This window comes from Lytechinus pictus, chromosome 3 (genome assembly GCF_037042905.1).
Source record: "Lytechinus pictus isolate F3 Inbred chromosome 3, Lp3.0, whole genome shotgun sequence".
In the NCBI taxonomy this organism is placed as follows: domain Eukaryota; kingdom Metazoa; phylum Echinodermata; class Echinoidea; order Temnopleuroida; family Toxopneustidae; genus Lytechinus; species Lytechinus pictus.
In genome coordinates, this window is record NC_087247.1 from 20892574 (window position 1) to 20919018 (window position 26445).

At 35.6% G+C, this 26445-nt stretch overlaps 1 protein-coding gene across 3 annotated transcripts; it reads left to right on the forward strand.

Moving 5' to 3' along the window:
• The first annotated feature begins 231 nt into the window (after nucleotides 1–231).
• On the forward strand, nucleotides 232–25428 carry LOC129255797 (mediator of RNA polymerase II transcription subunit 12-like). Of its 3 annotated transcripts, XM_064096611.1 has the most exons (6): nucleotides 232–485; nucleotides 7545–7769; nucleotides 16177–16635; nucleotides 20129–20593; nucleotides 20952–21419; nucleotides 24232–25428. In XM_064096611.1, exons 1-6 carry the CDS (start codon nucleotides 368–370, stop codon nucleotides 24312–24314), a joined length of 1818 nt encoding a protein of 605 aa, XP_063952681.1. In that variant the 5' UTR covers nucleotides 232–367; the 3' UTR covers nucleotides 24315–25428. The 3 variants fall into 3 exon arrangements, with proteins under 3 accessions (XP_063952681.1, XP_063952682.1, XP_054750099.2); XM_064096612.1 differs by lacking the exons at nucleotides 232–485; nucleotides 7545–7769 and adding an exon at nucleotides 11145–11166; XM_054894124.2 differs by lacking the exons at nucleotides 232–485; nucleotides 7545–7769 and adding an exon at nucleotides 11218–11347.
• Nucleotides 25429–26445: the final 1017 nt, after the last annotated feature.

The following is a 26445-nucleotide window of genomic DNA, read 5'->3' on the forward strand; positions in this document are numbered from 1 at the left end:
TTACCCCCCGCAAAATAAAAGCAACACGTGTACCAACCCCTCCTTAAGAAATTTTCTTCTTCATGTTTGATGTCTGTACCTCTTGGACACTGATCTCCTGTACGACAAGATTTTGATTCGTATGAGGAGGATCCTGGAAAGATGCCAGGAAGCGCTCCTCTTTAATAACAATCTTGCGAAAGGGAGAGGAAGTTCTTCAAAGATCAAAAACCACATGAGATGATGATGCTCATAATAGAGGCGTTTGCTCAAACTGTGCAGACGAAAAACGAGAACCCTCAAGAAGTTATTTTATTCAGAAAGTTGAAGATCAGGCTGACTTTAGATCACCTCTTTTCGAACTAAAATTTGTCGTCAAACTTCCAGCATGAAGGAGGAAGATAAAAGAAAGAGGGGTTTCCATGGTAACGGAAACCAACATATGTATTTGCTGGTCCTAGCGATGACCGGAGTTTTCTTCGCCACCCTTTCCTCTGCTCAAGAAGGTAGGTACAGTTAAATTCTTCTCTTTTTTAGTTGTCTTTAATTTTCCAACCTTAAAAACTATATTCTTTGCAATATATTCTTTGCATGATGATTGAAACTTCTGGAAGAGTAAAACATAAAATTGTATTTGTTTTGTATTTTTATTTCGTTTGGGCGTGTCAATTCATACTTGATGACTGACTAATAGGTGACTGAGGATAACCGCTAAATCAGCATTATAATTGTTCTTTTCTTAAGAGCTAATTACTTCTGATGACTATGGAGTCTTTGATAATTTTATGTGAGTGCCATTTCTGATAAGAAGCCATTATTGATACGTCTATTATTTTAATATACTGAACACTAAATCATACTGTTCTGGTACTGCATGAAATTTACTGATTTATCTTCCTTTAAAAAGCGTAACAACATAAAACATAAAACGCCGGTTCCAATATAACACCAGCCCATAATCTGTATTATGTCCACACCAGATTGAAACAACACTAGTTTGGAATCAAACCGATACTGTTTTAATACTAATTGGTGTTGTATAAACACCTATTTGGAGTTACACCAAAACCAAACTGGTATTGTTTAACACTTCTCTAGTGTGGACATTAGAACGATTCCGGTCTGGTGGTAAATCAACACCGGAGTTTTGCATTGTAATATAAAGAAAAAACACACAAGAAAACTCTCATCGTGACTGTTATGCTTCAACCGTTGTCATGGCCGCTTAGAAATTATAGGCATTTATCTATATTGCTTCAGGAAAATGGTGGGTAGATGTCGTTGAAAACACACCATGACTAAATCTGGTATAATCAAAGGAGAGAACGAAAGAAATACATGTATATGGAAAGGTGGAAATAGGTAAGGAAAATGAAAGAGAATTAAGTGTTAAGGAAGGGGGGGGGGTTGAGTATTTTTCTTCAAAATTTAATTTCACCCCACTCTTCTCACCCGAGAAACTTTAAACTTTCAGAAACATTTTTTTTGTGTGAAAACCATTGGCTTCATTTGTTCATCGTGCAATATAGATACTAACAATAACAAATGGACAATATATTAAATCGGAGTAATGTATTTTTTAAATTCGTTTGGCACATTAACATTGTTATACCAGTACAAACATACCCTTGAGCAATCAAGAACATTTCTTGGTTGATATGACTGTATATGAAAATGAGTTGATTGGCACACTGTGAAGAAAATACACAAAATATATCTTTCATTATCGTCTAAATATTCTTTGGGGTGTGGTTGTCTGAATTTCGACACAGATTCTTTACTCAGAAATTAGATATCTCGTATCGATAGCTCTACCTGTAGGAGGAATTAGTTTAGATGGCGTTGATTTTGCCCGAAGTCTCAAGGCAGTGTAGGAAGTAGATAATTTATAGTATATGATTTTTCAAAAATGCGAAAAAACTTATTTGTAATCAATTATGAACGCAGTGTGAGGACTGAGGGTGTTTAAAAGTCAAACGCTGTTTTCCCAACAACACAGAAAACGAATTGTCCCCATCAAAGAGTAGTATTGTTGTATATATATTCGTCATATAATTTATGACACGTGCACTGTTATTTTTGTATTTCGTTGGTTAATTGTTATGTTCTTGTAATGATGCAGTATTTGTCATATTGTTCACATTAACCAACTTTACAACACAAGACTACGATAGAAAATATTATTATACCCAAACTTGTACAATGCAAATCATCTTCCTTTACGAAATAGATCATAAAAAGTAGTTATGAAAACGTGCTTCCATTTTCAGACTACAATATGTCTTCTTTGATTAGTATACTATTGTAGATTGAGAGAGAGAGAGAGAGAGAGGGGGGGGGGGGAGGGGGAGAGTCCGAACATTATAAAAATGATACTCCAAAGTGAGTAAACTCCCATAGGGGATATTATACCCAAGCAGATTGTAAAGAGTGAACTCGAATGAAGTCTCCAGTCCCAGGTAACCATGGCAATGAAAATTGGAACTATATTTATCTCTTGAAAATGATGCTTAAATTGGTCTAGTTATTTCAAAGATAGTCGCGTATCATGTCAAGATATGAAGTACGCTGTCAGAAAGGAAACAGCAATGACATTGCAAGACAAGAAACTTTGCAGAATATTCTTTGCAATATATTCTTTGCATGATGATTGAAACTTCTGGAAGAGTAAAACATAAAATTGTATTTGTTTTGTATTTTTATTTCGTTTGGGCGTGTCAATTCATACTTGATGACTGACTAATAGGTGACTGAGGATAACCGCTAAATCAGCATTATAATTGTTCTTTTCTTAAGAGCTAATTACTTCTGATGACTATGGAGTCTTTGATAATTTTATGTGAGTGCCATTTCTGATAAGAAGCCATTATTGATACGTCTATTATTTTAATATACTGAACACTAAATCATACTGTTCTGGTACTGCATGAAATTTACTGATTTATCTTCCTTTAAAAAGCGTAACAACATAAAACATAACAAATTATTTCGATACATGGCCTTGTTTACACTGCAAAAACGCCGGTTCCAATATAACACCAGCCCATAATCTGTATTATGTCCACACCAGATTGAAACAACACTAGTTTGGAATCAAACCGATACTGTTTTAATACTAATTGGTGTTGTATAAACACCTATTTGGAGTTACACCAAAACCAAACTGGTATTGTTTAACACTTCTCTAGTGTGGACATTAGAACGATTCCGGTCTGGTGGTAAATCAACACCGGAGTTTTGCATTGTAATATAAAGAAAAAACACACAAGAAAACTCTCATCGTGACTGTTATGCTTCAACCGTTGTCATGGCCGCTTAGAAATTATAGGCATTTATCTATATTGCTTCAGGAAAATGGTGGGTAGATGTCGTTGAAAACACACCATGACTAAATCTGGTATAATCAAAGGAGAGAACGAAAGAAATACATGTATATGGAAAGGTGGAAATAGGTAAGGAAAATGAAAGAGAATTAAGTGTTAAGGAAGGGGGGGGGGGTTGAGTATTTTTCTTCAAAATTTAATTTCACCCCACTCTTCTCACCCGAGAAACTTTAAACTTTCAGAAACATTTTTTTTGTGTGAAAACCATTGGCTTCATTTGTTCATCGTGCAATATAGATACTAACAATAACAAATGGACAATATATTAAATCGGAGTAATGTATTTTTTAAATTCGTTTGGCACATTAACATTCACTCTTAAAAATGTTGGGCAACATACGGTCCACACAACAATTGGTTAAAACTTTATCCAATTCTGGGTAGTTTTACACCAATAATGTGTGCTTTGGGTGAAAACTACACAGTATTGGTGTAAAACTACCCAGAATTGGATAAAGTTTTAACCAATTGTTGTGTGGACCGTATGTTGCCCAACATTTTTAAGAGTGTTGTTATACCAGTACAAACATACCCTTGAGCAATCAAGAACATTTCTTGGTTGATATGACTGTATATGAAAATGAGTTGATTGGCACACTGTGAAGAAAATACACAAAATATATCTTTCATTATCGTCTAAATATTCTTTGGGGTGTGGTTGTCTGAATTTCGACACAGATTCTTTACTCAGAAATTAGATATCTCGTATCGATAGCTCTACCTGTAGGAGGAATTAGTTTAGATGGCGTTGATTTTGCCCGAAGTCTCAAGGCAGTGTAGGAAGTAGATAATTTATAGTATATGATTTTTCAAAAATGCGAAAAAACTTATTTGTAATCAATTATGAACGCAGTGTGAGGACTGAGGGTGTTTAAAAGTCAAACGCTGTTTTCCCAACAACACAGAAAACGAATTGTCCCCATCAAAGAGTAGTATTGTTGTATATATATTCGTCATATAATTTATGACACGTGCACTGTTATTTTTGTATTTCGTTGGTTAATTGTTATGTTCTTGTAATGATGCAGTATTTGTCATATTGTTCACATTAACCAACTTTACAACACAAGACTACGATAGAAAATATTATTATACCCAAACTTGTACAATGCAAATCATCTTCCTTTACGAAATAGATCATAAAAAGTAGTTATGAAAACGTGCTTCCATGTTCAGACTACAATATGTCTTCTTTGATTAGTATACTATTGTAGATTGAGAGAGAGAGAGAGAGAGAGGGGGGGGGGGGGGAGGGGGAGAGTCCGAACATTATAAAAATGATACTCCAAAGTGAGTAAACTCCCATAGGGGATATTATACCCAAGCAGATTGTAAAGAGTGAACTCGAATGAAGTCTCCAGTCCCAGGTAACCATGGCAATGAAAATTGGAACTATATTTATCTCTTGAAAATGATGCTTAAATTGGTCTAGTTATTTCAAAGATAGTCGCGTATCATGTCAAGATATGAAGTACGCTGTCAGAAAGGAAACAGCAATGACATTGCAAGACAAGAAACTTTGCAGAATGAATTTGGTGGGTGCATAAATGGGGGACTGGGGGGTAAAAAAGTAAGGAATAAGGTTGAAATGTGACATAATGTCAAAATACATAAAAAAATACATTTTCATTTTGAAATAAGTCAACATATTCTCTCGCTTGTTTCGATAACGCAACTTTTTAGAACCTTTGTCGTCCAGTAGACGGTCTCATAGACCATGTGCAAGACCTGGAAAGGTTTTATTGTTGTTGTTGTTGATTCTTTGTCTAGATGATTGTATTGCCCTATATAAAGCCATATCCCCCCTCAAATGTTATAGCTCATAAACATGATAAACGCCACTGGTCAATATCTCGCTTTTTATTGAATTAATGACAAACTATCATAATGTTATTATTAGGGATCAATGTACTAGATGATTACCATCGTGAGATGAGATGTCATTCAGATGTTTTCTTTCGGTTATCTATGCCTATGTTCACATTTTCAGTTAATATATATATGTATATATATATAAAAACAATAAGGGTTTAAAACATATTGATCCCCACAATATCTGAAAGGTATCCCCTCGTGTGTTCGAGATCTGGAATATATTATCTTAACCCTGGCTCTGTTTCGCGTTAAACTTGTTATCTCGGTCTATATGGAGACAACTTACCAGCCACGTTATTATACTCACATCCTCCAGTTCAATGGGCCAAGTGAAAAATTGTTGTAGAATTTTAATACTTATCTTATTGTTCAGAAATTGTATTCGATCAATCCTTCACTTCTACATCTTTAATGTAAAGAGGGTGGTACATTAATATTTGTTATATGTCATAAGTACCATGCCTACCCATTATTGATAATGGTTCCTACGACTTGACAAATTATTATTGATTAAATATTATGAATTATTATCATGTCCTGAATATAGCAATCTTCAGTACTGACAATCTTTGATTTACATTTGTATGGTATCATTATAGATTAATGTTATATCTCATATATTTAAAATAAAGTGATTATCGTTTATCAAACTGTTTCCAGAATGTAAGAACTATTAAATCATGCCATCAAATCCCCCTGTTTTATCTAATCTGAGAAGTTATTGTTGTCTTTAATATCTGTCATATTTATCCTGATGAATGAGGTTTTAATTACCATTTCTTGTTAATTTCAGCTGCATGGTCGGTATTTTGGAATACTCCCAATAAAAAATTGATTAAATATGTGAACCATCGATGAAACGATTTTCTGGCAACATCCATGGAGACATATGACTGCCAAAGAATAACCCTAGTTTTCATTTTCGATAATTTCCAGATATAGGTGAAATACGTATTATCTTATCGAAATGATACACTATCCGATTTAAGAGGAACACGGTAACACAACAGAGAAGAGCAAACTGTTATAACCTTGGCCTTGCATCTTTTCAAGTAAAACTATACTGAGAGCAGATTCGACATTCTAAATACGTGATTCATTTATCTATAGGGGATGAAACGCAACTAACACATTATCGGTTTCCATTCTAACTCCATGGATAACACAATGTTTGAATACAAAATTATGTTTATACCTGTCATGTTATATTGTCTGAAGTAAAATAATTGCCATCGTGGAATTATCATTGTTCAAGCGAGTTACAGTAACACAGTGTTTGGTGCAAGCATCATCTTTAACATTAATGCATATATAGCTTCATGACGTCATCGTTATCAACTTAATAATCATTACCTTATTTTTATTCTCCATTCGCTACTATTTCCTTTGCTCCCTAAAGATTCATCAAAGATCCCATGCTCTGGAAATGATCATTTCTCGCAACTGTAATAACTGCATTGCTAGTAAATAATATTAATCTTCATTGTTCATGGCAAAAATTAATGATATTTTTATTTCATTTTGTCTCTTTCGCATCCCATTGCGTCATACCATATTCATTTTCTTCCAATCAACTTTCATTTCCGAAATTTTATACCTACACCTCTAATATTCTCCATTGTGTTATATTTTCAACATTTTCTATCCCTTGTTTCTTGTTTGGGCTCTCCCAACCCCTCTCTTCAACTTCTCTTAACAAATCGTATCTCTTAATCGTTTTCCATTTCTTGATTCTTCCCTATTTCATCAATCCGTTTCTTATTTTTCATCTTGTTCTTTTCGTGTTTATGTTAACATCCCTTCCTTCTTACATCTTAATAATCCCTACATGTTCCAATTTTTCTTCTTTTTCAAATCTTCATCTTGTAATATCATCCTCCCTATACCTCCTTTTCCTTCGTCATCATCATCTTATCGTCTTCTTCTTCCTCCTCTTCTTCTCCTCCTCCTCCTCGCCTCCTCCTTCTTCTTCTTCTTCTCCTCCTCCTCCTCCTTCTTCGTCATCATCATCTTTTTCTTTTTTCCTTCTCCTTCTTCTTGTGTTTCTTCCCTTATTTCTGCTTTTTTCCTTATTTTTTCTGATTCCAATTTCTCCTTCATATTGTAAATTATATTCTTCTTCTATTTCTTCTTTCTTTTATTATTGTCGTTGTTCTCTGACTTACTTTCTTTTACTTATTTAACTCTCACTTCATCATCTTCTTCTTCTCCGTCATTTCTCCCTTCATTTCCTCCTTGAATTATTTTATTCACTTTCCTTTCTCTGCCCTTGCAAACATCCATTTCATCCGCTTTTCTTATATCTAGTGGAATACTCCAGTGTAAGTTTCATCAGTTCCGAGAACGTGTACCTTCTACCGTGTGTCTACCGGGGAGTCCCCTATTCCCATGGAGAGAGTTGGACGGTGAACGATTGTAGCACCTGTACCTGTGCAAACTCCACCATAGAATGTGTGATCCTTGGCTGCCAACCCACTAACTGTGACAATGCGATACATCCGCCCGGCGAATGTTGCGCAATGTGTCCCAACAGTAAGTTTGAAAAAAAAAAACCAACAAAAACAAAAATATTAACATCAACGCCACCACCAATAACAGCACAAACCAGTTTGAAAAGTGACAAGGATATAGGCCTGGTATCGCATGAGATGTTGATAACTTTCGATATGATAATTATTATAATGATGATTCATAATAGTAACATAAATAATAACGTATTTTATTATTTTTTTTACCCAGGGTAGTACTTCAGTTGGGAAACTGCCCAACTAGCGGGCTCTATGTTACTATTACCCTTTTGCAATCCAAGTGCTGAGCGCCTAACAAGAAGGTGTAAGGTCCTATTTATAAGTCTTTGTTATAACTCGACCGGGATCGAACCCACGACCTCGCGTCCATGAGGCGGGCAATCTACCATTAAGCAATCATGTCTGGTTAGTAATAATAAGAGTGATGATGATGATTTTTTTGATAAATGATAATGATAATGAACCTGATGATTATTAAAAACAAGTGGAATGCCTCTGGCGGTCTCACCTGCATCACGCGATTCAATATAGCAGCAGTGCTGACTTTGAAAACTACTATAACTTGCACAAGATGTTCAGTGATACTTGGCTACTCTTATGTACACGTTTTATGAACTAGACTAGACCAATACACTTACAGAGATATGATGGGAATTCAACAAATACCCCCAACATGGCCAAAGTTCATTGACCTTACATGACCTTTGACCTTGAACATGTGACCTAAAACTCGCACAGGATGTTTAGTGATACTTGATTACTCTTATGTCCAAGTTTCATGAGTCAGATCCACAAACTTTCAAAGTTGTGATGGTAATTGAACAGGTACCCCCATTATGGCCAAAGTTCATTGACCTTTGATCTTGGTCATGTGACCTGAAATGCGCACAGGATGTTCAGTGATACTTGATTACCCTTATGTCCAAGTTTTATGAACTAGACCAATATACTTTCAAAGTTATGACGGTAATTCAACAAATACCCCCAATTTGGCCAAAGTTCATTGACCCTAAATGACCTGTGACCTTAATCATGTGACCTGAAATGATGTTCAGTTATACTTAATTACTATTATGTCCAAGTTTCATGAACTAGGTCTATATATATTTTTAAGTTATGATGACATTTCAAAAACTTAACCTTAGGTTAAGATTTTTATGTTGATTCCCCCAACATGGTCTAAGTTTATTGACCCTAAATGACCTTTGACCTTGGTCATGTGACACGAAACTCAGGCAGGATGTTCAATAATACTTGATTAACCTTATGGCTAAGTTTCATGAACTAGGTCTATATACTTTCTAAGTTATGTTGTCATTTCAAAAACTTAACCTTCGGTTAAGATTTGGTGTTGACGCCGCCGCCGCCGCCGTCAGAAAAGCGGCGCCTATAGTCTCACTCTGCTATGCAGGTGAGACAAAAACCGCCCAATTTTCCATCTACCTAGAAACAATCTATTCCGAGGCGCATTGTTGTTATTGTTATTATTACCCCGGCTTTAGCTCGAGCTGCCTTTCAGCGCTCGTGCATTCAAGAAATTAATCCTACCGGGTACCAATTCACCTCACCTGGGTCGAATGCAGCACAGCGTTGATCAATTTCTTGCTGAAGGAAGCTAGGATTCAAACCTACGACCCTCTGTTTGAATGGCGAGAGTCAGAACCACTAGACCACGACGCGCCCTCATACACTGACGTAAAACGATGCAAAGTGGTTTACAGACTGAACAACCCTACCCTGCAGTATAAAATGAATAAGAAAACCATGACTTTTGCGTGCATAGGAATGAGGTAAATGTACCTATAGTTGTGTATTTATAATGGCCAGGGGCCCCCGACCTTTCAAAATATAGAAGGAGCTACACGAAAATCCCACCCTTTGTGCGAAATTACTTGGATTTTCTGAAACATTTTCAGAAGGTTTAACATGACGAAGAGGGTACAATATTATTTTTTGTAAGCGAGCGAGCAAAATTTTTGTCATGTTTGTGGTAGATTTTGACATACTGTTAAAAAACGACGTCATATTTCACCCTTTTCCCATTTTCCTTGTAATGCTTGAATATTCTCACATAAATGTGTTCGAATCATACGGGACAAAACGACGTTCCGGAAGGGTCGTACGGGACGCGGGACAAATTGCTGAAATGCGAGTCTGTCCCTTGAAATCCGGGACGTCTGGTCACCCTGCACCTCCCCCTCAGATACCACCTCTTACTCCTCAATTTTATTTTCCCCACCCAATTTCTCGCATGTTCATGAGTGACTGATATGAGAAGCATGATCTTTCGAATACTGAAAAAAAAATCTATATCACACTCAACCCTTCCAACGAGGGGCCACCCCTCCAAGCGTTGTAAATAGGAAATGATATTGGCCTATAAAACTGATAAAAGCGATATTGACCTATATAAAATGAAATACAATCTGACGAGCGCATTATATCGACGCGAAGACGAACTCTTGAATCAGTGTCATCATAGTCACTGTTGAAACCTTGATTGCAATATCTTAAATTAATAAATATTATATTGGAAAATGAGGTTTATTTCTTTTAGCCGCTCAACATAATTTATACACGATAATAGATACGAGAGACCTACATGTTCAGCCCAACAAGATATATGCCTATCGCTAGCTAATCCTTTACAGTTTGTCTGAAATCATTTCAATTTCTTACTGCAAAGTAAACAAACCCTGTAATTTGACCTTGGTCACATTCCAAGATAGCTATCATTGTCATTCAATAAAGTTGTCTGTCTAAGAGCATGAAGAGAGAAACGCCTATTTTTGTTGCTTCTTTAGTAATTTATTTGAAGACGCCTCCAACACTCAGTGTCTTCTTAAATGCGGGGCAGAATTATTTTGTAAAATGTACATGTATATACTTCCTTTGATGTTGGACGCGTTCAGGGATAATTTCCCTTGACGTATTTTTGGATAGTAATATTTTAATTACACTATTCAAGTTCGCCTTTCTTAGCAGTGGCATAGTCCCCTGCATCCATCTCTCTCTCCCTCTCTCTCTCATGAAATAGAAATCTAGTTGCATTGTATAAACTTCTGAAATGAAAAATCCGTGTGAATTAATTTTTAGATGTCGCTGTTAACGTGCTTTTATCGTTGGCCAAAGTTTGCAAAATCTTTCGCTCGGTTGCTCGCTCCACTCTCTCGCTTAATAATTTAAACATATTTTGGCCTCGACATCCTCATACAGTATTGCCTCGTTGCGAACAAAGCATTAATGGAGCATGATAACAACGATTCGCATATGTGTAATTCCAATGAATCAAGTTGTATGCAAATTATCCCATGGTTATACAACAACTCGTCATAACCTTTGAACGTCCTTTTTGAAATCTTATTAAAGACAAGATTAAACATTGATGAGTTGCTCTAAAGGTACTGTATTAAAAGGAATTCCTCTGCCTCATTGTAACTGCATAGCGACTCGAGAATCTCAGTCTGCATAAAGAATAAGTATTAAAAAAAAAACAACAACATGAGGTTATCATGCATGGATATTTGCAGGTCTTTGCTCAGATATGTGTACGTCTTAGGCCCTACTGTTGGTATCTCCATGGTATAAGTATACTAATTTTGATCATATCACGCATTCAATTACCGATTTTTTGTTCATTTTTAATCATTTTAATATAATAAAACCACCGGACAGTTAGTTATATTCATGTAAATATCCATCCTCATTATAGAATAAGCACAATACATGGTATACCACATTATTTTTAAACTTTCGTTTGAAACACCCCTATCTGTTCAGCACGAACATGACGAAGACAGGTTTGGTGTGGTAGATGGCGAGGAACTACCTCCATCCTTCTTGACATGTTAACGGAAACGTCCAATCTGAGATAAAAATCAGATAATTTGCTGACATTTTGGCAGTAACGAGCGATTGCCAAATAGCCAAGAGAATCAGCCAGCAACATAACAAAGTTTCTGGCAAAAGGTACGAAAGAATGGTTAAACTTTAAAAGAAGAGATGAATCATATTTCCCTTTGAATTTCCTGACTGTCTCGAGATCTCAAACAAAATCAGCTGGAATCCCCAAAACGATGTGACATATGTTATCTCCTATAGATTACAAATATAATCCAACAAATATGATTCTTCAAGGTGAATTTAACCATTTCCAGTTAAAGCACTTTGGCTCCATCATTGTACACATTTACAAAAATTTTTTTTGGTAAACTAATGAAGGCAATACCTAAATCAGCTCCGTTCTAGCCAGATACTGTGTGTTGCAATATAAAGGCATCAATATGCTTGGCGTTCGTCCCGTCTTTCTGGAACTTATTAACCTGTAATATTGAGCAAAGTATGTTAGGCATTATGAAATGAAGTATTGTTTCATTTGTAAATTAAACGAAATGTATTTCTTTTAAAGTGTGTGAACATACAGAGAAAATGTGCACAGCTCGAAATATTTTATGGTCTTTCAGATAAATGGATAGATAGATAGGTACACTGTAAAAAATGAAGCGCTAATTTAGCACTTACAAGGCTTGTATAGTGACTGCACTACGAGTGCTGATTTTTTAGTTTAAATTTGAACTAGAAAATCAGCACTCGTAATGCAGTCACTATACAAGCACTGTAGGTGCTAAATTAGCACTTCATTTTTTACAGTGTAGATAGATAAATAGATTATAGATAGATAGAAGAATAAAAGATAGATAAATAATTAGACCGACGGACAGACAGATATATTATATACATTTACAGAGGATTATCATGCTGGATTGAATCAGCTACAACTTTCTACAAATCATAAATGTTTGGATAGATGTATAGCTTGGAATGGATCAATGATAGTTATAAAATAGTCTAATTGGCTTCTCCAGGTAATCCCATTAGCTCGACACAAAATTACTCACATCGCGTTTACCTGGAGACATTATGTGACAAGGACAATTAAGAGATGGCTATTTTAATCACCGTATACTCGAGTGAATTGGGGATGGCACATGTTTGGATAACATGGATGTCATTATAATGTCTCTTGTTGTGACGTATTTTGTGTTTCTATCGGATGAATTGGCAAAACTTTGAGGATGTTAGGTTCTTATCAAAATTGACTAATTTTGAAATGAGCAAACGAGCCCAAAAATAATTGTCTAAATAAATGACTAGTTTTGTTGTCGATTTTAGATAAAAATCATGTTGCTAAATGTAGACATATCGATGCATGAGTAAGGTCCTTTTATCATGTAGATATTATTTGAAGTGATGATTTGATAAACGTTAGAGCATTGGAATCATAATCGCAAGGTTCTGAGTTCGAATTCCCTCTCTGCCATTGTCTCCACTTTGATAAAAAGACCCATGAGTAATATCTGTCGCCTATATATACCGTCAGCCACTATGACTGATTAACCTAGACGTTTAATGTTTTCCAGATAATTGGTTATATACCAGCTTGGCGTTTACCAGCAAAAGTAGTTCCTACGGGAGTTACCATAAACATAAGGTACTCGGACTTTACTTCACGAAAGAAGCTAATTTCTTAACATTTTCACTGATCATTCTTATAGCTTAAGCGGTTCGATTATTTCCTGATATGTTTGTGGGTTCGTGACAACAGTGTTTTACCTATGATAGATTAATTATTACCTTTGTTACTTTATTTCTTATTTAGTCTCAAATAGATTTTCTTTTAGATGATGTTTGAAGGTTTGCATGGTGGTATGAACGGTACGACATGTGTGAAATTCTTGGAAAGATTAAAAAAGTGGATATAGTCAAGCTTAGTCACAGCTTTCCATTCTTCTGGTTTACTGTGCTTTTAAGGACTACACTCGTTCCGAATGATACTCTACTGACTCAACCTCGACTTTCTTACGTTTCCATTTCACTTCCACTTTTCCTTCCAAGACTTTGCCCATGCATGGTGTACCATAAACCACTTCCACGATTGATTTTGTTTATTTCCATTTTCAGCAATACATGTAATGGTGAAGACGCATATGTAATTTGATACAGTGGTCGATGATTATATGAAATGGTTCGAAATGAGATAATGAATTGATTGGTATGGTTATGTGAACAAGGGATGTCCCCGATTTAAAATTTAAGAAAATGCCCCCAGAGGTTGTTCATTCGCTGCTACGTAATTATACTTGATGTACATGATATACGTGACATTATGAAGAAGTTAGAAAAGGGAAAGAGAAAAGGATGAGAAATAGGGGAGGATTCCCCTCTGGCAATACTAATAACAAACACTAGTACCAGAAAAAAGAAGTAATTATACAAATTTATTTAAATTCATTATGAGTTTGGTAAAAAAAATCAATAATGGGAATGGTGCGATTATAAAAGGGAACAATAATTGAAAACACACAAAAAAAAAACAATTGGGGCTATCGTCAAGAATATGTGGCATACTCGAAATGTATGGATTTAGAGAGCACACTTCTTGTATGATGTAGAATATTATTCGTCAGATTGTATACATCAAAAAGAAAATATCAAATCGAAATTGATTATGACATGATTATTATCATTAATTGGTACATGAATTCACCAACATTATAAAGTTATCATCGTGATGACGTCGTGGAAATGATGGACAATTATTTCAATTGAACTGAGAGAACATGAAGAATATTGCAATATTTGTTGTCTTTGTCTTTAATAACTAAATCATACCAGCATGCAGAGCTGGTAAAAATTAATCTATCACTTCACTTTATTAATTCTGTTTACTCTGCATCTGCTGGTAAACATCAAATTCTTAGAAGAATAAACGTTGTGAAATATAGGTTGATATTAACATCGTGACAGGTTTACTGAGCCAACCTAATCTCCAAAGCGTTGCTTGGTTAAATGATTAAAAATAGGATTGCAAAAAACTTTGCAATGTATAATTATGAATCATAGAAACGTTTTAAGTCGGCAGTGATATTTCAAAACCATTTCAAAATCTTCAGTATTAGAAAAAAGAAGGAAATAGAGCTGATTCTAATCAACCGTATATATTAGCATTATTTCTTTGATATTACGTGGGATGCAATATTAAAGATCTTACGAGAAATCCCTTAGGTAAACCTCTTGTCGATTTGGAAGATGTCGTTGTCATACAACCATTCTGATTTTAAGGAGCGTTTGGAGTTGATTAGATGCGGTCAGTATGACAGCTTAATCAATTTAGTATATATACGTCCAGAATTTCGAATAAAATTAATGAAATGAAATACAGGCACGTTCAACGAAAATAAACACAGAAGTACAAAATTTCCTGACAGGTTAAAAAAGATTTTTTTATTGATATCTATTTGAACGCAATCAAGTAGATATGAAATTCGTGGAAATGACAAGATATATACCCCACCAAAGTAAATAGATACCATAAACATAAAACCAAACGAATAATTTGAAGGATATACACCTACACGGTATACCATATCCATAATAGCAAATACAAACAATTCATGGAATTGGAAAACAAAAAGTATAGTGAGACAGAAGACAGGTAATGTTTCCACTTGACTTCTTGGGCCACACTGTTGTCACATAATAATAATAATATTGCATTTATAGACCGCTTTATATCAATTCTTTTTCAATTCAATTCTTTATTCCATTTCCATTCAAAACATAATACAAAGTAATATCAGGTAATACAAACCAAATACAATTTTACAGACAAACATTCTTACAGTATAATAAACAGTATAATATTGAGCATAAATGGAAATGAGGGGAGTCCACTAAAATATTTCTTGAATTACAATTATTTTACATTATTTTGCTAACATTAGATATACATTACATGACATAAATTATCATTACAAGGTATATTATACTATTGAATTAAACTACACTACATTATTAAACTACTAGTACATCAGTTACAACAATGAAAACTACAACAGTGAGAATAGATAAGTCTTGACAGATTTCTTGAAATTGTCTATTGAGGTTGCTACACGTAGGTGGGGAGGTAGAGAGTTCCAAAAATGTGATGCGAGATTGGTGAAGACACGTTCTCCTTAGTACTTGGTATTGACTCGGGGGCTTGGAGAAAAAAATTAAAAACGATGTATTCTTTTGACGTTGCTATCTACTATAGGCCTATTTGGCTTTCATTTTATAATTCATACCATGTCTTATGATGCAAATCTTATGGAATAAAAGTGACGTTATTTCCCGCAAACCAAGAGCATGACTGGCCGATTTCAACCGTTGACTAACATTATATTTTTTTCTCTTTTTACCCCATCCCCCTCTCTCCCTCTCTTTGTCTTTTTCTTTCTCTTTAAAACTCTTTCTGTTTCTCTGCATCTCTTTAAATTCTGCAATAATTCTGTTTTTCACACTCTCACACTTTCCATCTTTCTTCACCATGCGCCTCTTGCCCTTCCTCGTTCCTTCCATTCTCATTGCAGTCGTGAATGTCAGTGACGTTGCTCCCGTTGCAAGGGTCACGTCGACTCCCAAGCTCATGTCCGGCAAGAAAAACCGGATGCTGCTGAATGTCTCTATCAGCTTCCATGAGACTGACTTGACGACGGGTGTCCAGGGCGAGGACCTCTGGAACATGACCATCTGGACAAGCCGGAATCCCAACGGGGAAGGCTTCGCCTATAGCGTCGCCAAGAACGTCCTCAATGCTGAACAAAGATCTCAGAGACACCGTAAGGGCAAGAAGTTCCCTAAGCTGAGGAACATCCCGTACACCCTTGACGCTCGTAGGATGTCTTGTGACGACATGCAGTACATATGCGTCCGCTTCGAGCAGGCTATCAATCCAGGGCACGTCAACAGAGCTTACGTGCCCTTCTTCTTCTCTGGACACCCAGACGACAATGTCCTCACGGGTTGTACACCTGCACCAAGATGTAAAAGTAAGATAAAGAAGTCGAACCATCATGATTATATGAAATTTCTTTTTTAAAACAGTGCTGTTATTTCCCCCCTTTCTTGTTGCAAGATAAATTAAACACACACAAAAAAAAAATCGACGTTTTGAAGGAACAGATAAGCCATGTATGTTCTATAGAAAGGGATGTCTAAATACCAAACGCATTTTAGATAGAAATGATTATGCCTATAAGCATTAAGAGATAGAAGCTGACCTTTATTATTATTGTTGCTTTCAGCTAGAGGAAAGATTGATCGATATTAAAGGTCAAGTCCACCTCAGAAAAAAAGTTGTTTTGAATCAACAGAGAAAAATCAGACAAGCATAATGCTGAAAATTTCATCAAAATCAGATGTAAAATAAGAAAGTTATGACATTTAGAAATTTCGCTTATTTTTCACAAAATAGTTATATGCACAATTGACCCACATGCATATGGGAGAATCGATGATGTCCCTCACTCACTATTCCTTTTGTTTTTTATTGTTTGAATTATACAACATTTCAATTTTTACAGATTTGACAATAAGGACCAACTTGACTGAACCATATAATGTTAAGCAATGGTAACTCCACATGTTCAGTGAGAAATAAAACTTTGTTTCACAGGACATTGAGGAGAAAATTAGGATATTTCATATTTCAAATAATAAAATACAAAGAAAAAGTGAGTGAGTGATGTCATCAGCTCCCTCATTTGCATACCGACCAGGATGTGCATACAACTATTATGTGAAATTAAGCGAAACTTAAAAATGTCATAACTTTCTTATTTTACATCCGATTTTGATGAAATTTTCAGCGTTATGCTCGTTGGATTTTTCTCTTTTTATATTCAAATCAACTTTTTGTCGGGGTGGACTTGTCCTTTAAAAATAAAACCTGCCAAAATGATAACCTATACCATGAATAATAAATTACCAAATTGCTAATTCCAATAATCATTTCATAATTTTCCTTGATTAGAAAATATGACGTATGTGGTAAGCCATTTATATTCCCATATCTAATTAACAATGATTATGGAAGAGTGTGGGAGAGAGTTCAGGGAAATCAGGCCTATGAAATTTCCTCAAGGGAATGGGAAGGAGTGGCGCAAGGGAGGGGGGGGGGGCGGTAAACTTAAGTTGACGTTTACGACACGCTGTCACTGCCCCGGGTGCTGACATGTTTGACGATATATACTTCTTCCGCTTAGTTCAAGGTTAGTTATCTCAAGGCAGCTTCATATATATGTATTAAGGGTGACTTTCGATTTGCCGTTTAGCATGTATTACCCAATATCACAGGGAGAAGGTGAAATTTGGCGTTACCATGGTTATGAGGGATTGTCGTGATGAGATGTTTCTCGTGGTGGGTTGTCTCCTCTTTTAATTCTCATTTTATTTCAAAAGTCATGATCACCTTTGCATACCTGCCCATATCACAATGCAATTAGGTTATTCCGCTTATTAAAAAGGAAATACAAAAAAAGGAAATACAAAACATTTTTATTGTCTAAGTCTTAGATTTATTTTTGGTTCCCCCCCCCCCCACATTCTCATTCGGTTGAGGTTCAGTTATAGGTGTTTGCTTGAATTTGTGATTATTGTGTTTTTAATATTTCTTTAAGTACAATTTTTGTTATGGGTTGGCCTCACACAAGATTTCTTCCTTTTTGGCCATTACTTTCCTCACTTTCTTTAAATTTGATGATCATTGTATTTACATTGTCTATTTTTTAATGTATTTTTATCTTGATCTCTTGAGGAGAAATAAATGAAACTTGAAATTAGCAAGCTTTGAAATACGACATAAGATATGATGGTCGTAGAAATTCGATTAAGACATGGGCCAAATGTATAAAAGCATATACTTGATAAGTAATATCTTCAAGTAAAAACATTTACTTATCGCGTAAAATGTAGAGCCAAACCAAATCCGTAAGCATAAATACAAGCACTTCCATTTGCTTGCCCTTTACCCTTGTATCATTCTGTGCGAATAGAAAAACAACATTGCTTGAAATTTAAGTATTCTAGCTATATGTAGAGAGAGCTAGCTAAAAAAAAATGATTGCCGCCCCCTCAAAAAAAAAAATTACAAAAATAAAGATCGCTTGAAAATTTACTCCCCAACACCAACATCAAATGCTTTTTAAGAACGAATTTCGTAAAAAAAAAAAAAGAAGAAGAAAGCTTGCAAATCATTTACATTGGCGGGATTTTAAAAATCGTATTAACTCAGTTCGACGGATGATCTTTAAGATAGTGGTAGTAAAAAGAAATCAATTCATTCTAAATGTAGATTACTTAACATCCACAATTATTTTGTTCTAGGACACTCGGTATAAAGGTATCATGCTTACGTGAATTGACTAAATCTTTTGTATAAAAGCGGATAACACGCTTTTCTATGATTCTTTTGCAAGCAATAATATTCTCTAAAATAATTATTTCTTTATAACGACGACTCCACTGGCTGCTTTACGTTCATCTTGCTCATACTCGTTTGCTTTTAGTTTCGAGAAACATCCTTCCTACATGTTGAAATGACTTCAATTGTTAGGATTTGAATGCTCATACAACCTTTGTAGCTTGGCATTCAATTTGGACCTTGGCTCAAGCCACACCCTATCAAGAAAGTTTAAAATCACTTTACAATATTCTAACTTAAATACTAGACCCCTCGATATGGTTAGGAGGTCATGCAGCTGCTCCTATTAAGCGCTGCTTCCTGCGCAATGCCCCCTGACGAAACATAGAAAAGGGCATCTAGCTCTAAATACGAGTGACGCAGCGAACTTCTTTAGCTTCGAACTACCGATAATTGAATATTCTTTTATTCCGACTTTGAAGCATTTAGGCCCTTCCGGCTTTTAACAAGCGGCATATTAATTTGTCCACTGTCCTGAGTTTATTTTCAGAATGATGCATTGTGAAATATTACATGTTTTCCTTAAATTGAAACCGTGTTTTCTGCTTTCAGTCTCTGTAGTCGGGTTCCCTTAAACGGTAGCATTCAATTTCCTCTCCCCGACAGCGTCGACGTACTACTTTAAAGGAGGTTGATTTTTGATAGAACCACTTTCCTTCCAGCTTTTAAGAATTCGCATTCATTTTCAAAAAGACATACAGACCCCGAGTTGATCTGATCACAGCGATCTGATTTACAATTTTGTAAAAGAGAAAAAATCTCCATCATCTTGAAATTGAAAAGAAAGAATTAATATCTAATTATCTCACCCTTGAAATCGTGACCATCATTTTGTCTTTTCAGAACAAGGGGAATCGAATTTTCCATTTGCAATAATTAGGGTTTTGTGTATGGTTACATTAATCAGCGTGTATTATGATACTCCCCCCCCCCCCCTCTCTCTCTCTCTCTCACACACACTCTCCTGCATGATTTGCCTTTTTTAAAATGAAAATGTGCATTTCTATCAAAATCTCGTAAATGCTTAGGATGAATGTCCCTTTTAATTTACATCTTCATAGTTGTAAAACCGAAATCGGTACCAACGACAGCTAGGCCGACAACCACTCTCCTAACGACAACAACTCCCACGACGATTCCAACGACATGGCCTCGATGGACAACAGCATGGCCTCGATGGACTCGTGCACCAACTCTTCCTCCTACACGTCCTCCTACACGTCCTCCTACACGTCCTCCTACACTGCCGCCTACTTTCCCACCAACCCTACCACCAAGACGGACAACACGAAGACCAAAGTTGAAGAAGACCAAGGAACCGAAGCGCACTCCAGCGACGCTTCCGCCGACACTTGCGCCATTGACAACGTTAAAATTGAACGAGGCGTTGGCAGTTGGGTCAACGATGTACGCTACGTTGCCTCCGACAGTGCGTCCGACAACGGGTCTTCCTTATATACCAAGATTTGTGCCAGATGATTCAGAGTCAAATGAAGCATTTGAATTAGTACCAATGTATCCGCTGGGTAAGTAATCATTTTTCCCCCACTGATATTTATAAAGTCATTTCCACCACAATCACCTCAACCAGTAGGTCTACTACCAGACTTGCATCACTACGACAATCACCACTTCCGTCGCCAAACCTAACACTATGAGTCAACACCACCTGCCAAAAATGCTGTGGCAAGAAATAGGAAGGGATCGAAACAATAATAATTATGTCAGCAACAACTATCAAATGCAATAATTACAATTCAGTAATGCCCTTCTCACTTTCATCATGTTCATATTTCTGTTCTATTGCAGAATATCCAAGATTGATAACTTTCTATTTATTATCAAATACAAATAGACATATTCACATTATATTTTATTTTGAAGCTCCTCAGAGAAATTATAACAGACCAAGAAATCGGAACAGAGTGCGTAACAGGTGGAGAGCACAACGGTTTAAAGTTGCAGCTGAAGCCGCCGGGTTTTCTTCAGATGAGGTGACACAAATAAAACAAAAGAAAATATCTCGACGTCGACAACAGGCGGCCAAACGCAAACCAGAACAACCATTACCACTTACACAAGAACAGCAGGAGTACAGACAACAACAACAGTTATACCAGCAACAGCAGCAACAATATAATCAGCAAGTTCAATATGAGCAACTACAATACGAACAGCAACGGAAGCAGCAATATCAACAGCAGCAACAACAATACTATCAGCAACTGCACCAGCAGAATAAGAATAACCCATACCCATACGGCAATGTGCAAGAGGGGCAAATAAACCCCTTGTTTCAACGAGAAAGGGAGAAAGCAATAGCTGAAGGAACATTGCTTGGACCACAACAAGGTAAGACATAAAGAGCTTGAATCATAATCATTCGTGATGATTAGGGATTTTCAAAAGATTAAGGTCAAGGTCGGGAAGAATGAAGAAGAGGGATAATATAGACCATATAGACAGGAGATGTTCTTTAAAAGATAAGTGAGGAAGGTTGATGAGGCACAGAGGGAAAGGGGAATTAAGGTAAGAGGTTAAGGAGAGATGCGAGGATATTAACCTCCCATCTTTTCATGAGGTATGTCATCAATGACAAGTTGTCATTCTCTGATAATTAACATAGCAACATGATGAAACTAGTGCTTCTCTTAAAAAATCAAAGACTTCACTGAAACTTTCATGAAACGGATTCAGAATATGTGCTTCAACTTGTAAACCAAAATAACATCTACCCAACATAAACGCATAATAATAATGCTATTTAAATTATGGAGTGTCTTATTTTGTTGATTACGTCCAGTAATCATTTCCCTAAAGGACAATGATCCCCACAAATATTGTATATAAAAAAATAATCTCATAAATCCAACAATATTCCGTTACTAAGAAATAAGTTGAGGAAAGGGCAACCTCACTAAAGCAAATCAAGAAAAGGTGTATCAAATCATTATAAATTATAATAATATAATTATAAATCACATTAGAAGCATTATTACTTAAAACGTCCGAGAATCCGTGGTGATTTCAGTGTGTATCTTGGAGATATTGTCTGAAATAGCACTTTGGATCACGGCATTGTGTAAAATCATTAAAATAGTAACGTTTGCCGATGTGATTTTTGCTTTCAGTTGACCTACTAGTTAAAATGTGTTTCATATTCTCAGAATGACAAGAAAAGTCTCTGTGTACAAATACATGTACATTTCAGTGAAACAACTTGAATCGGTACCTGCTTTTGGTCAAAATTTGAAAATAATTTTTGTCTGTGCGGTATTACAGGGAGGATGCTGTGTGGGCTACAGTCTGCTGGCAATGTGCCGCATGAGATATTTGCAGACAAAATTGAAGATTAAGAAATTGGAGAAAACATGACTTCCTTTTCGTCTTAAGACGATCAATATCGATGTTAGTCGAAGGAATAAACCTTCATTGAGAATTTTAAAATGATTTATGAATTATTCTACGGCTATTATAAACGTTCCTCATGAAGGGTTGTAGCGTGTATATACTGTATATATACATGATTTTGTGAACAAAAATATATTCTTTTTGTTGTTCTACTTCTACTTCTTGTTCTTCTTCTCCTCCTCCTTCTTCTTATTTTCTTACTCGTCTTCTTCCCCTCCTCCTCATTCCCCTTCTTCTTATTCTCCTTCTTCTTCCTCTTCTTCTTCTCCTCCTCCTCCTCCCCTTCTTTTTCTTCTTCCTGATTTGATTTATTTACCAACAATATTCACATGTTTACAAGTTATGAAACAAATTGCATAACATATACACATACATGTATAAAAAGACCATGGTAAATATGACCAGAAAATAGCACAAGTAGAGCATTCTTCTTCTTTCTCTTTTCTTCTTCTGTACTCCTCTTCCTCCTACTATACTACTACTACTTGTTCTTCTTCTTCTACTACCTTCGCTACTATGACCCCCATGAATAATAATAACAAAAAAGTATTTAAAAAATCAAAATGAAAAATGACCCAATATATTTTCAAGTTCACAAAGTTTCATACCATTACTTTTGTATGTTCATTTTTTTTTATTGAATTTTTAACATTTTTACAAAATGGATCAATCGGAAACATATAAAAACCATCCAACTTTTACCTTGGCCGAGATTACATTAAGTTCATTCTGCTTCGTAATCTTCTTTGGCTTATTTTCAAGAATAAGTGTTCTTGGCATCGAGGAAAAATGTAATTTTGTTGACAAATCTGTAGATTTCCTTTGATAAAATTGTATCTAAATCGAGCTTATCTGTCTGCAATTCAAATTGCGTTTCTTAAAATAGGTTTTCAGTTCGTTTGCTATTTTTCTCTGATAATGACGAGGGAGTAGATGGTTTCATTATAAATTCCATTTTTTCGATTACAAAGTGGAAATTTATTTACTTTTTATTGTTGAAATCTTATACGGCGATTCACATGATCAAATCTTCATCAACATTTTAATTCATAAATATTAACTTTAATGGCTGCAAAATTAAACGTGTGCTGCTTACAGGCAGTGGAGTTATATGGAACATAACTGCACGGCCAACAAGTGTTATGGATAGTTGAAACGAGAGAGAGCTTGGAAAGACAGAAATTGAGTCCGTTTCCCCAATCCACTGTGTTATTTCGGTACACATGCGAGAATAAATCATGAATTAGTAACTTCTCAGCAATTAAAAATAAGTTTATATGCTTTGCGAAGTACATGCCATATTGTTATATTCTCGTTTAACATGTTTAATCTGTGACACAGCTCAAATAACCTTTAAACAAGTACGCCGTCATGGGGGCAGGAGCGACCGCCCTGCAAATTTTAAGTTGGTAAACAAAAAAGAGAGAAAATAGAAAGAGATGAAGACAAAGAAAGAAGAAGATTAAAACGAAAGGTATTCAATTAAGAAAAGAGCAAGACATACGTCAACACTTATTAAGTTGTCTTTGCCCACTCCCTTTGACACTTCTAATATATCCTTGGGCCACCCTACCCTTCAGAAAGCCGGGTAAGGTCTTACCAACCGTCAATATTATTTGGATTACACTTGTGCTTATGTTGAACAATATTTTTTTTTAAATAAATTATTATTATGTTCCATGTTCTGCCTCCCAGTTATCCCATTTTTCACTCAAATCCTATTTTCATATGTGTTTTCTATCTTTTCTAACAGGTTGGCCGGCTGCATACAACAATGGATATACATGGCAACAGTATATGGACGACAACACGGATTATAACTCCCAGGAACGGTGAACTTAGAGGATTTTGAATATATTAAAAATAAAGAGATATATGATTCAACTCCTAACGGACATACTGAATTGGTCTACAAGAACTCCGATCGATATTTATTGCAATATGATTTTAAAAGAGGTGAGATAAATGTGTATTGGTCTTTTAATATGTCCAATTAGCGCATCTGATGAAAAAAGTGACAATGCTGAATACTTTGAGTTGATGTGTTAAGCTTCGTGGAACAAAAGTTACGGAAAATGATCTATTGGTCACTATATGGTTACAGCGAATCCCTAAGATTTTACTGCTCATGTAATAGTATTAGGCCTATGAGCCTCCGGAGAGTTCTCCATGTGTTTTAACTCTTTGGAAACTGGGATATTGGCTAAAAACACAAGAGAGGATAAATATATGTGTTTTTCAAAGTAAAGAAAAGAATTAGCAATATCAATGAAGTTGCAATGACGCTTTGACATACTAGCTTTGCAATAATTGCATGTGGGACGGGAATCAAAGTAGCACATTTAAAGATTTTTTTTTGTTCGGTACATACATGATATTCATGTAGGCCTACAACAATATTTGGAAACTACTAATGGATTTCACAATTGGGGCAACAAGAACTCATACTTCTCATTTTTAGAAAATCTTTTTTTTTTGTTGGGGGGGGGGGATGAGTGATGACATGTGCACATCTCACTTAGCTCTCTTACCCCCCCCCCCCCCCAAAAAAAAAAAAAAAAAACACAAACAAATAAACAACCATCAAACCACTACACATAGCAGGGAGTGTAATCATATTGCATGCAGTGTGTGGACATTTCTGAAGTCTCGTTTGCTCTTAGCAACAAGATACTGGTGCTCTTCATATTCCTGGATTGAACTGGATGAGACATTTTTTTTAATATAGGGGATTTTTTCTCCCCCCAACAGCGATTACATTCATACAGGAAACTCCCAATATTTGTCCTTTATGTAAACTTTGACGTGTTTGAGGATGTCCTTCATGAATTAAAATGATTTCCCCAAGAATATGTCTTATTTGTCATATAGAAGCTGCAATTGTATGTATAAATGTATATAAATATGAAATAATGCAATGTTACTGTGATTTCACAGAAATATACAATATAAAAAATGAATTTGTGTTTTGTTTCTTTTGTCTGGAACACCAGGAAGGAATATCCCATGAACCTGTAGCCCTTAGGGATTTATAATACAGTACTGAACAGTTAAAATACCATGATCCAGATGCAGAAAACCTTTGCCAGTTTTTTTTTTTACGGCAAATGTATTAAAGTTTTATAGGCAACGGGGGCCTTGGTCATTCATAATAATCAAGGCAAATATCATTTTAAAAATCTTTTCATAAAAATGGTGCACATTAGAACTTTTGAATATTGACATAATTACTGGCAAACAGATGGGGAGGGGGCTACTCTTGCCCCCCCCCCAAAAAAAAAAAGATAAGGAAGAAAAGGAAAGGGATACGGGTGAAATATACTATTTTCTGAATACGTCAAAATCTATCACAAGCTAGGATTTTTGTAATAAAAATTCCCCTCCCACAAAAAAAAAAAAGAAATGGAAAGGGATAATGGTGAAATATATTATTTTCTGAATACTATGTCAAAATCTATCATAAACTTGGATTTTTGTATTAAAAATGTTGAAATTTCTTGCACACTCGCTTTGCTCCCAACTTTTTAAATCAATTTTACACGCTATTGCATATCGAGCCCCCATAAATTTTTTGGCTCATTACATCACTGGACTCAATACAATAAGGAAAGTCAGCTCTCGATATATATGTATATATACACATATAGGCCCAAATTCTCGGAGATGGGCTAACTTAGTCCCAAGAAGAAAGTTAGTTCATGGGCTAAATTTAGCCCGGGCTAAGTTACCCAACCTTTGAAAATTCGGGCCGAAGTGTGTAGTCATCTTGAAAGATTTTATATTAGATTTATGATGATGACCAATGATGATGATCGTGTGGTATGGCATCATGGTGATAATGGTGTGGTAGGTGTGATGATGTTAATGAAGATGATAGATCGATCTATAATGTTGATGGACTTATGATGACCTTATGAAGGGCTGTTCCTGACCACAAACAAATAGGGGAAAATAACATTGAAAAAGC

Excerpts from the sequence above, each read along its gene's own strand:
- LOC129255797 (XM_064096611.1), top strand. The coding sequence starts at position 368 with ATGAAGGAGGAAGATAAAAGAAAGAGGGGTTTCCATGGTAACGGAAAC. Across the intron at positions 7,770-16,176 it reads TTGCGCAATGTGTCCCAACA|TCGTGAATGTCAGTGACGTT; the intron begins GTAAGTTTGAAA and ends TTCTCATTGCAG. Across the intron at positions 16,636-20,128 it reads ACCTGCACCAAGATGTAAAA|TTGTAAAACCGAAATCGGTA; the intron begins GTAAGATAAAGA and ends ACATCTTCATAG.